Source organism: Charadrius vociferus, unplaced genomic scaffold (genome assembly GCF_000708025.1).
Source record: "Charadrius vociferus isolate BGI_N301 unplaced genomic scaffold, ASM70802v2 scaffold527, whole genome shotgun sequence".
In the NCBI taxonomy this organism is placed as follows: Eukaryota; Metazoa; Chordata; class Aves; order Charadriiformes; family Charadriidae; genus Charadrius; species Charadrius vociferus.
The window spans coordinates 5,717-16,954 of NW_009649428.1; the positions used below are offsets into that span (position 1 = coordinate 5,717).

At 46.2% G+C, this 11,238-nt stretch overlaps 1 protein-coding gene across 1 annotated transcript; it reads right to left on the minus strand.

Moving 5' to 3' along the window:
• Nucleotides 1–3,084: 3,084 nt before the first annotated feature.
• On the minus strand, nt 3,085–4,017 carry LOC104290400 (olfactory receptor 13G1). Its single transcript, XM_009889493.1, has one exon. The coding sequence runs from the start codon at nt 4,015–4,017 to the stop codon at nt 3,085–3,087; it is 933 nt and encodes a 310-aa protein (XP_009887795.1).
• Between the last annotated feature and the right edge of the window lie 7,221 nt (nt 4,018–11,238).

Genomic DNA, 11,238 nt, shown 5'->3' on the forward strand with positions numbered 1-11,238 from the left:
TGTGCATGCGTGTGCATGTGCAAGTGGGTCTGTGTCCCAGCAGCTGGAGTTGGGCTGGGGGCCGCAGGGTCTTGCCTACACAGATGGTTGCAATGGGGAGACCTGGGATCCATGGTGGCTTTTGGGTCAACAGAGTGTCTAAGGCTGAGTGTCTTAGTGTTACTGGGGGACTCCTGTGCCTGGTGTGCATTCAAGGGAACTGGGTAACTGTTGGTGTGGATTCCGGGTCAGTTACTGGATAGAGTGAGTACCTCAGCCCAGCTGTGGGGAGATTCACAGCGTGCCCGTGTGGGGTTGTTTGTGTTTGTGTGAGGGTGTTAGGTAGGTGTGGGTGAGGCAGGAGGTTATGTACCAGGTGTCGTAGTCGTGCTGGACCTCAGGGCTCATAGGTACACTTGTGTGTACCTATACCCCGTGATCCAAGGTCAGGCGCTGCATACCATGAGTGTCTTGGGCAGTAACTGGGAGATCAGTATTGTATGTGTACATGTATGTATGCTTACAGATGTCTGTATGCGCCACTGACTGACCCTCATTCAGATCAGCCTGAGGTGAACCGGATGAGGCTGTTGGTGCCATCAGCATTTGCAGAGTGTTTCTCTCCACATTAATCTGTGTGGCCAGCCTGAAGGTGTAGTCATGCCTGGGGTGCACATGTGAATGTGCTTGGACGGGCCCAACTGCTCTGGGGAACCCTGGCAGGAGCCACTGCAGCTGCCGCTTGAAGTCGCTGGGCTGGGCCCTAGATCACGTCTATGATGGTCCCTAAAGCTTGGGGTGAGGTGTTTTCTGGGTCCCCAGGCCTCCAACAGCTGCCTCTGCTTTTGCATGGGAGAAAACAAATTTTAGGCATCCATTCAGAAGTGGTAGTAAATTGGGCATTACATGATGTCTTCCGTTTCCTCGTCCCTGATCTCACCTCACCTGTCATCACGGACCTTTCACTGACTACTAATGCTTCAGAATTCCTTCTGCCACGCACTCCCCAGGGAATCCCCAGTCTAGAGCAGACTCCCTTGGAGTCCTACTGGGCTTATAAAAATATTATTACATTTACAATATTGATGCTTATTTTTACATAACTAAGTTATTCCCCAAAAAGTATCTGAGAAGAATCCCAGGCAGCATTAGAGTTAGTGAGCTAAATCAACTATTCTCATTGAACTGGAGAGAGGCTGGTAAGACCTTTCCTTCGGCATCATGGATTCCCTGGAGAAAAGAGCTTTGTGCAAAGAAAAGACAAAGTGGGAAGAAGCGATGAGGCAGAACCAGGAGAGGTTGTCCCAGGGAGTGGAGGGACCAGTGCATCTGTGGAGGAAAAGATTGGACAATGTAGTGTAAAAGATGCGGCAGGTGGGATATCAGCTGCAGGTCGGCAGGTGGGATATCAGCTGCAGGTCAGCAGGTGGAACTGGACAGAAAGAAGTTTTGGGGTTACATTTTGGGAGTTGGGTCCTTCCATGAACAGTAGGTTCTGTCACAGGTCCCTAACATGACTGGCATGGGATTGCTCTGTAAAAGTCTTTCTCTGCATGGCTTCGACAGAGTTCCAAGTCAGGAGCTCTGACAGGGTTGTGAAACTGTTCAACATTTAGGGTGAGAACACAGGCATACAACATTCTTTTAACTTGCAAGAAATAGAACTTCTGCTGATCAAAATCAGCATGCCATTTGAAATAAAGTGTACTTATATGCTTTAGGATTGGGTATGTGTTACAAATATTTGTAAGAACAAGCTGTAGGGACAAACCCTACAGGCTCTGAGGAAATTAGTTGGGTGTCTCCTAACCATCCCTAAAGTGGCTGACTCTGCACTAAATTTACTTCATCTGTCTGTCTCTAGGATTTTTTTCCCATTGGAACCAAAAAAAGTGTACATGATAAGATCAGAGGAATCTCTCTTCACTGGTGGTTTCTAAAGTTTCGTGAGGTCAGTGCCCTCCTCACAGCAGGTAAAGTTATTTTTTCTTTTACCAGATGATTCTTAATCCATAAGTAAAACCACCAAAATACTCCAAAATTGTTGTATATCCCCTAGAAGATAAACTCTCTGAAACTGTAAACAAAATTCAAAGGCAATAAGGAACAGATTTAATTTTTTTAAATGTTTGGGTTTAGATGGTTAAGTCCCTCCCTAAGGTCTTCTTTCCTTTCCTCCTTCTTTCCTTCTATTATGGCAACAAAAGGGTAAGAAACCTATAAAACCGTGGAAGTAATCATCAATCTACTGAAAGTGAACCTACATCCCCTCAAATTTCTTTCCCAAAGCATTAAGTAATTTTATTAGCATTTATTTCACTTTGTTCAACAAGATGGAGTTCCACTAACTGTGAGGATTTAGAAGTGCATCTCAGGTGGACAAATATCTGCCACCGCATGAGGGCAGGCGTGTATTCTGAGGGATACAGTACATCCTTTAGAAGACAATCACACGCAGGATTTTGCACACTGCCTAAAAATCGAAGGGCACACAAACAGTCGTAGAAGAAGATCTTATAAATAATATATTTCTAGCACATTATTTTTATCTACTTAGGCTGTTTCTTTTTATTGTTTTCTTCTTCAGTGTCTTAAAAAAAGTAAATCTAGGGAAGCATGAAGGTAAATCATGACCAGTACCATGAGACTGAGCACATAATCATGGTGATTCATTTCTCATAATGTTAAACGATGATTTGATTAATGATTTCTATGTTCTTAAGCAAAGATCTGATTTTGTATTAAAAACATTACAAACATAAATATTGGATAGTTTTCAGAAGCAGAGGGGGCTCTGGAAAATTCAGATGAATTCCATCCTTAAAGTGCCTATTTGTCTCTGCTGACCAAAACCAGAGATCGACTCAAGAGATCACTGGATTCAGAGCAACAAACACTTCCAGGCTACACTTTACCTCACCCTGCTCTGGGTATCCTCAGTTCACATTACTTCTCCTTAAGAATTACCATTGTTGCGGTCATATGAACTTCAGTGAAAGCAATGTCACCCTTATTAGCTGCAAAGGTTGACGCAACACTGCAACTACCCATGAGTGTGGACCATACAGAACAGGGCTGACAAATATGGGAATGTGGCTACCTGTATTAATTTGTCTTGTGAAATGGTACAATTTTCCAGAATGCCACTTTGATCACTTTGTTACGCAGGCTGTAGACCAAAGGGTTCAGAGTGGGAGTCACCAGAGTGTACATAATGCTCGCTGTTCTGTTTTTCTTTTTGAATGGAGCACTAGTTGGCTCGATATAGGTGTAGATGATGGTGGAGTAGAACAAGCCAACAATAGCAAGGTGTGAGGAGCATGTGGAGAAGGCTTTCCACTTCCCTGCAGAGCCCTGGATTTTCAGGACGGTGATGATGATGCAGCAATAGGAGAGGGTGACCAGCAGGAAGTTTCCCATGTCTAAGATGATGTCTGCCATGTAAACCATGATTTCACTGAGATAGGTTGAACTGCAGGACAAGGCAAGGACCAGGGGTATCTCACATAAGAAATTTTGGATTGAATTTGGCCCACAGAAGTCCAGCTGTGCCACAAGAAGGGTGTTTATGAGGGAAGTGACCATACCGATTCCCCAGACACCAGCCATTAAAGTGATGCAAGTCCCCCTGCTCATCATGGTTACATAGTGAAAGGGCTGGCAGATGGCCAGGTACCGGTCATAAGACATGACTGTTAGCAGTATAAGCTCTGTTGAGCCTGAGAAAGTGAAGGTGTAGAGCTGTGTTACACAGCCCTCAAAGGAGATGGTGTTCTTGCCCAGGATCAGGTTCTCCAACATCTTGGGCAGCACTGAGGAGATACCTACCAGGTCAAGGATGGCCAGGTTGGAGATGAAAAAGTACATAGGGGTGTGAAGCAGTGGGTGGACAATAGCTATAATGACAAACGAGTTGCTGAGGATAGCAGTGAGGTAGACACACAAAGATATTGCAATATAGAGACCTTGGAAGTGAGGGTTGTCAAAAACACCCTCAAGGATGAATTCAGGAACCTTGGTGAGATTGTGTGGATGCATTTGCCTTGGTGTCCTCTACCTAGGAACAAAGGTAAAGACGTTACTGCATCAAAACAACAATGAAGACATTACATATGGCCAGAACATATTCAACGCAATGATAAAAATAGAGAAAGACAGACAGAGAGAGACAGGTGTGTTTCCAAATGCAAAAAAATCCCCCAAACCCAAAACAATCCAAAACCCCACAAAAGAGAAAACAAGGGGGAAAATATTTCAGTGTACAAGGAAAGTCACATCAGTACCTGAACAGAATGAGAGATATTACAGCAGGTGTAATAGATAAAAAAGATAAATTAATCTATGTATGCAGTTCATCAAAGGTTTAACAGGACTTTTGCTTTGTTTTTCCTCTGGTTTTTTTTGTTGTTCATTTGTTGTTTTTTTTCCTTTTTTTTTTTTTTTTCCCCTGAAATGGTATCAGAGACATCTTGAAACAATCAGATTGCATAGTGGATCTTCCCTGACTGTGGTATGGACTTTGACTTCTACACACGAATCCAAAAACATAGATGCTGAGACCTAATTTCCTCCAGGGCTGTTTGTGTGCAAAATGCATCTGCATTGGGCTAAAAACAAAACCTTTCAGAAGTGAAAGCAAGGAGGGGAATAGAGAGCAGTGTATCATTGTACCACAGCATGGTAGATAGACAGAAGAGAACAGAGATATTAATTTACTTCTTTATAAACATTTATGCAATTTAAATAACTACTTTTTAAAAGGAATTTCAGAGTTCCCTGAGGAATAGTGAAACAATGTTTAGGGGCTGTGCATCACGCACTCTATATACTTTAACTATGACTGATCAGGGCTATGAAAGGATCTCAGCTACTGAAGGTGCAAAGCTATTAATTGCAGGCAGAAAAGGGTGACATTTCTGACCATTTTTGGTGATTGTTCTTCCAGGAGTTTGGCTGATGGCAGAGAGATCAGAGACTGTCTGCATGAGGATTTGCTCAGCAGTGTCAGGCTGAAGCTGTCTCTGGGTTTGCTTTTCACCAAACTAGAGTGCTGCGAGCTGCAACTGGAGTTCTTCCCAAATACGGTCGTTACTAGTAGATTTTAAATAGTTCTGTCTGGTCCATCCAAAATTGTGCCTGGAATGCCATTCCAAATGACCGAGAAGAGGGTCTGATACTCAGGTACAACTGTTATATTTTCTGCCTTGGAGCCTAGTGGTACAGAATTATATCTTCAGTGGAATTCACCTCATCTCATTGCACTTCCAGACAACCTGCAAACAGAATCTGCTGGTGGTTTCCCCTTCCACTAGTGTCAATTGAGAGGGGCTGACTCATCTGCAGCATCACTCATCTCTTGATGAAGACACAAGTCTGAGATGGTCTGCCCGAATCACAGTGCAGAGGCACCAGCCTTTCCTCCCCTGTGTTGAATAAAACTTAAGCTCAGAATTAGGTCACTAACTTGGGGCTGAATGAATCTCCAATGATCATGTTTTTCATACAATATTAAGGCATTACTGGAATGAACAAGCATGGAGGAAATCTATTTCCAGTTCATTTTCCAGTGAAGTGAAGATGGAGATATTGAAGATGGAGATACGGAGTTCCTCACACTAGGGTTTTAATTTATAACTGTGACAGTTAGTTCTGTGTACCTATGACACTGAAAGAGTCAGACAAATATAGAACACAGAATATAACTCGTTGTTGCATTATTACACCCAGTGAAGAACACACAAAAGAGAAAACAGCAAAGAAGATAGAAAAGGAGCCAGCAACAAATGATTAATATTCTCACCTTTCATCAGAGGCACAAACAGTGTTCACAAGCCTTTCTGAAACAGTATATTCAAATACGCCCCATCTATCAAGGTAATTTCTTCTGGAGGTTTCTCCTCCCTCACCAGTGTAGCCTGGAATGGGCTCAAGAGCATGCCCCAAGAGGAGGAGGCAAGTAGTTCTAACTTAGTTCAGCACTGAAGTCATGACCTGCAGTAACTTAAACAAATGCACAGTGGAGCGGGACCCAGATGGGTATGTTAGCTAATTTGCCTCTAGGGGAGGAGTTTCTCCTCATCTTCACTCCTTGAAAACCCTGGTATTAGTAAAGCTGATCTCTGCTCAAAACTTCTGTTTGTGATTCTTGGGCTTGAAAACTAACAGTGCACTGAGCTGTATCATGAGGAGCACAGCCAGCAGGCTATGGAGGGAAGTGTTTATTCCCTTTTACTCAGCACTGGTTAGAGAGAATCTGGAATAGCACACCCGGTTTGGGGTCTTCCAGTATAAGAAAGATGTTCATGAGGTTGGGAGCATCTGTTGGAGATGTCCAAGATAGCCAAGGTGCTGGAAGAACACACTGTGTTTGATGAGATTCGGGGAACTGAGTTTCTTGTGCCTGGAGAACAGAAGGCTTAGTGGGACCTTACGACAGCTTTCCAGTACCAATGGAGAGGCTACTGAGAATACAAACACAGGTCCTTTATGGAGGTCCATGATGGGAAGACAAGGCAATCATCACAGACTGAAAAAGTGGAGGTTCTAAGTGAATTTAATGAAAAAACAGTTGCTCTGACAATAAGAAATTTGTCCGTGGAATTCCATCTTTGGAGGCTTGCAAGACGTGAGTGGGCTAAGCCCTGAGCAACCTGGTCTGAACGGAATGTTGATCCTGAATTGAGCATGAGGTTGTAATAATTGACCGCTAAGGCCTCTTCAAGCCTCTATGGTACTGGAATTCAATGGTTTCTCTGATCTTTTGCAGACAAGTCTTTTAAAGAGCAATGTCATGTGCACCGGGCTCCCATGAAAAGAAGCTTCCTGGCTGTAATGAAATGCTCAGATGTCTGACTCATCTGGTAGAATCATAGAATCATCTACATTGGAAGGGACCTTTGAGATCATCAAGTCCAACCATTAACCTAACACTGCCAAAACCACCACTAAACCACGTCCCTAAGCACTATGTGAGCCCATCTTTTAAATATCTCCAGGGATGGTAATTCCCCCCCTTCCCTGGGCAGCCTGTTCCAATGCTTGACAACCCTTTCTGTGAAGAAACTTTTCCTAATATCCATCCTAACCCCCCCCGGTGTAACTGTAAGCTGTTTCCTCTTGTCCTATTACCTTTTACTTGGGAGAAGAGATCAACACCCACCTCTCTACAACGTCCTTTTGGGTAGTTGTAGAGGGCTATAGGGTGTCCCCTCAGCCTGCTTTTCCGTGGACTAAACAACCCCAGTTCCCTCAGCCGCTCCTCATAAGACTTGTGCTGTAGACCGCTCTCCAGCTTGGTTGCCCTTCTCTGGACATGCTGCAGGATCTCAATGTCTTTCTTGTAGTGAGGGGCCCAAACATGAACGCAGGATTTGATGTGGGGCCTCACTATTGCTGACTACAGTGGGACAATCACTTCGCTGCTCCTGCTGGCCACACTATTTCTGATACAAACCATGATGCTGTTGGTGCTGTTGGCCTTCTTGGCCACCTGGGCACACTGCCAACTCATATTGAGCTGGCTGTCAACCAACAGCCTCAGACCCTTTTTTGACGGGCAGCTTTCAAGCCACTCCTCCCCAAGCCTGTAGTGCTGCATGGCGTTGGTGTGAGCCGAGTGCAGGACCCGGCACTTGGCCTTGTTGAACCTCATACCATTGGCCTCGGCCCATCGATCCAGCCTGTCCAGATCCCTCTGTAGGGCCATCCTACCCTCAAGCAGGTCGACATTCCCACCTAACTTGGTGTTGTCTGTGGACTTACTGAGGGTACACTCAATTCCCTTGTCCAGGTCGTTGATAAAGATATTAAAGACAACTGGCCCCAATACTGAGCCCTGGGGAACAGCACCCATGACCAGACGCCAACTGGATTTAACTCCATTCACCACCATTCTTTGGGCTGGGCCTTCCAGCCAGTTTTCTACCCAGCAAAGAGTAAACCCCTCCAAGCTGTGAGCAGCCAATTTCTCCAGGAGAATGCTGTGGTAAACAGTGTTGAAGGCTTTACTAAAGTCCAGGTAAACAGCATCCACAGCCTTTCCCTCATCCACTGAGGGGGTCACGTTGTCATAGAAGGAAATTAGGTTTGTTGAGCAGGACCTGCCTTTCAAGAACTCATGCTGACTGGGCCCAATCACCTGGTTGTCCTGCACGTGCTGTGTAATGGCACTCTATCATCCACATCATTAAGCTCAAGACAATCAAAACACTCCCTAATATACAGGGCCACCCCACCACCTCTCCTTCCTTGCCTATCCCTTCTGAAGAGTTTATAGCCATGCAGTGCAGCACTTCAGTCATGTGAGTCATCCCACCATGTTTCCATGATGGTGACTATATCATCGTTTTCCTGCTGTGCAATGGCTTTGAGCTTCTCCTGTTTGCTGCCTGTGCTGCGTGCATTAGTTAGTGTAGAAGCACTGCAGCTGGGCTATTGGTTCCGCTACCTTTTTACTGGGAGAAGCCCTAATTCCTGTCTGACCATTCCCAGGCATGGCCGAGATTTCTAACCTATCAGTGTCCCTCACATCTCTGCTGCTGCATGAATCTCCATCCCCTACCTTCACTGAGTCAGCAGACCAAGGGATCTCACTAGCATCTCGTCCCACAGATACTGGCAAGCCATCCCTGGGTTTACCTCTAAAGAGCCTGGTTTCATTGCCTTCCCCTTCAAATCTAATGTAAAGCCCTTTCAATGAGCCCTTCAATTTCTGCACCAAGAACCTTTTCCCCCTTTGAGACAGGTGTACCCTGTCCATTGCCAGCAGTCATGGTGTTGTGTAAACTGACCCATGATCAAAAAACCCAAAGTCCTGCTGCTGGCACCAGGCTCAGAGGTGGGTATTGATCTGCTGGCTCTTCCCATTTCTACCCTTGTCTTTCCCTGCAGCTGGAATGATAGAGAATGCTACTTGTGCCTGATCTCTTAACCAGTCGTCCCAAGGCCCAGGAGTCTCTCTTGATCGCCCTCACGTTTCTTGTTGCCAGTTCACTGCTGTCTGTCTGAAAAAACAGTAATGGGTAGTAATTTGAACAACGTACCAGGGAAGGAAGCTTTCTCTTTATTTCTTTAACCCAGGCCCCAGGGAGGCAGCAGGCTTCCCTGAGAAGTAGGTCCGGTCTGCATATTGAGCCTTCCGCTCCCTTCAGGATGGAGTCACTTGCGACAATGACCCACCTTGTTTCCTTTACTGGAGAGGTTTTGAGGTGGGGTGTAATTTGGCTTAACCTTGGCGACACCTCCACGCACATTGAATAGTCTTCCTTGTTATGGTTCAATTCCACTTGTAGAGCCTCAGACTTATTTTGCAAAGGTACCTGAGAAGGTTGGAGGGATTACTGTATTGTTTAATTGGATAGTGCTTGCCCTGGTTTGAGGTAAAACAGAACCAATTTTCTGATTGGTAATTCTACCTTTCAGTAAACCTCTTCTAACTAACTGAACTTTCTGAAATTAATAGCGTATTTTGCCAACAGTGTCTACTCCCAGAGTGATAAGACCTGATTGTTTATAGTTCATGCCAAGGAATGGTATGCAGAGAGGCTCTTGCTTGTACTTATTGCTATAACAGCCAAGGTCAGCTAGCTCTGTTATGTGCCCTGTTGGAGGGTTGGAAGTGGAAAAGTGTAGAGGCGTACCACCTGCAGGGAGGAGCGGACAGGACAGGTGACCCAAAACTGACCAACAGGGTATTCCATATGCCTCATGGTCAGTATAAAAACTGAGGGATCAAAGGGTCAGCTCGCTTCCTTCAATGGCCAGTGTCTGAGAAGGACTCTGCCTGTTCGGCTGCCTTTAATCCCGCTCCATGTGTTCCTGTGTCCAGGTCCAGAATCCAGTTCCTGTCCATCACTGAGTATAGTCTGGGACTTTCCCAGTGCCTGCCGGTGACATGATCGTCATCCTGGGAGCTTGATCTTGTTTTGCAGATATTGTGTATATTTAATTATTCTCTTTGGTGGGACGGTGGTTAGACCGTTCCAACCATGGTTAGAACTAGGTCAAAGGCTATTGTTAAGAAGGCTGTGGGCACCCAGACAGAGGCCCCACGCAAACACGTGGGTGTCCAGGCCTCTGGCTGCAGGGAGTGCAGGGGCCTGGCCCTTGCCATGGAGGGTAGTGGGGACAACACCTGTGTCAGATGTGAACAGGTGAACGATCTCCTCAGCCTGGTTGGTTGAACTGAAGGAAGAAGTGGAGAGGTTGAGGACTATCAGGGAATGTGAAAGGGAGATTGACTGGTGGACCCACTCCCTGAGAGGAAGGGAACATGTTGAGGCCTCACATACACCAGGGGACCCTCTCCTCACTTCTCACCCAGCAATAGAAGGGGGTCTCAAAGAAGAGGGGGATCTCAGAGAAGAGGGGGAATGGAAACAGGTCCCGGATAGGCGAAGCAGGCAAATCCCCTTCCTGCCCCTCCCACCTCCCCAGTTACCCCTGCAGAACCGGTATGGAATTCACAGAATTCACAGAATTGTTAGGGTTGGAAGGGACCTCTGGAGATCATCTAGTCCAACCCTCCTGCCAGAGCAGGGTCACCTACAGCACGTTACACAGGACAGCGTCCAGGCGGGTTTTGAATGTCTCCAGAGTGGGAGACTCCACCACCTCTCTGGGCAGCCTGTTCCAGTGCTCCACTACCCTCAAAGTAAAGAAGTTCCTTCTCATGTTAAGATGGAACTTCCTATGTTCAAGTTTATGCCCATTACCCCTCGTCCTATCACTGGGCACCACTGAAAAAAGACTGCTCCCATCCCCCTGGCATCCTCCCATTAAGTATTTGTAAGTATTAATAAGATCCCCCCTCGATCTTCTTTTCTCTAGACTAAAGAGACCCAAGTCCCTAAGCCTTTCTCCATAGGAGAGATGTTCCAATCCCCTAATCATCTTCGTTGCCCTTTGCTGGACCCTCTCCAGCAGTTCCCTGTCCTTCTTGAACTGGGGAGCCCAGAACTGGACACAGTACTCCAGATGCGGTCTCACCAGGGCAGAGTAGAGGGGGAGGATGACCTCCCTCGACCTGCTGGCCACACTCTTCTTGATGCACCCCAGGATGCCATTCGCCTTCTTGGCCGCCAGGGCACATTGCTGGCTCATGGTCATCCTGTTGTCCACCAGGACTCCCAGGTCCCTCTCCACAGAGCTGCTCTCCAAGAGGTCAGCCCCCAACCTGTACTGGTGCATGGGGTTATTCCTCCCCAGATGCAGCACCCTACACTTGCCCTTGTTGAATTTCATCAGGTTTCTCTCTGCCCA

Excerpts from the sequence above, each read along its gene's own strand:
- LOC104290400 (XM_009889493.1), bottom strand. The coding sequence starts at position 4,017 with ATGCATCCACACAATCTCACCAAGGTTCCTGAATTCATCCTTGAGGGT.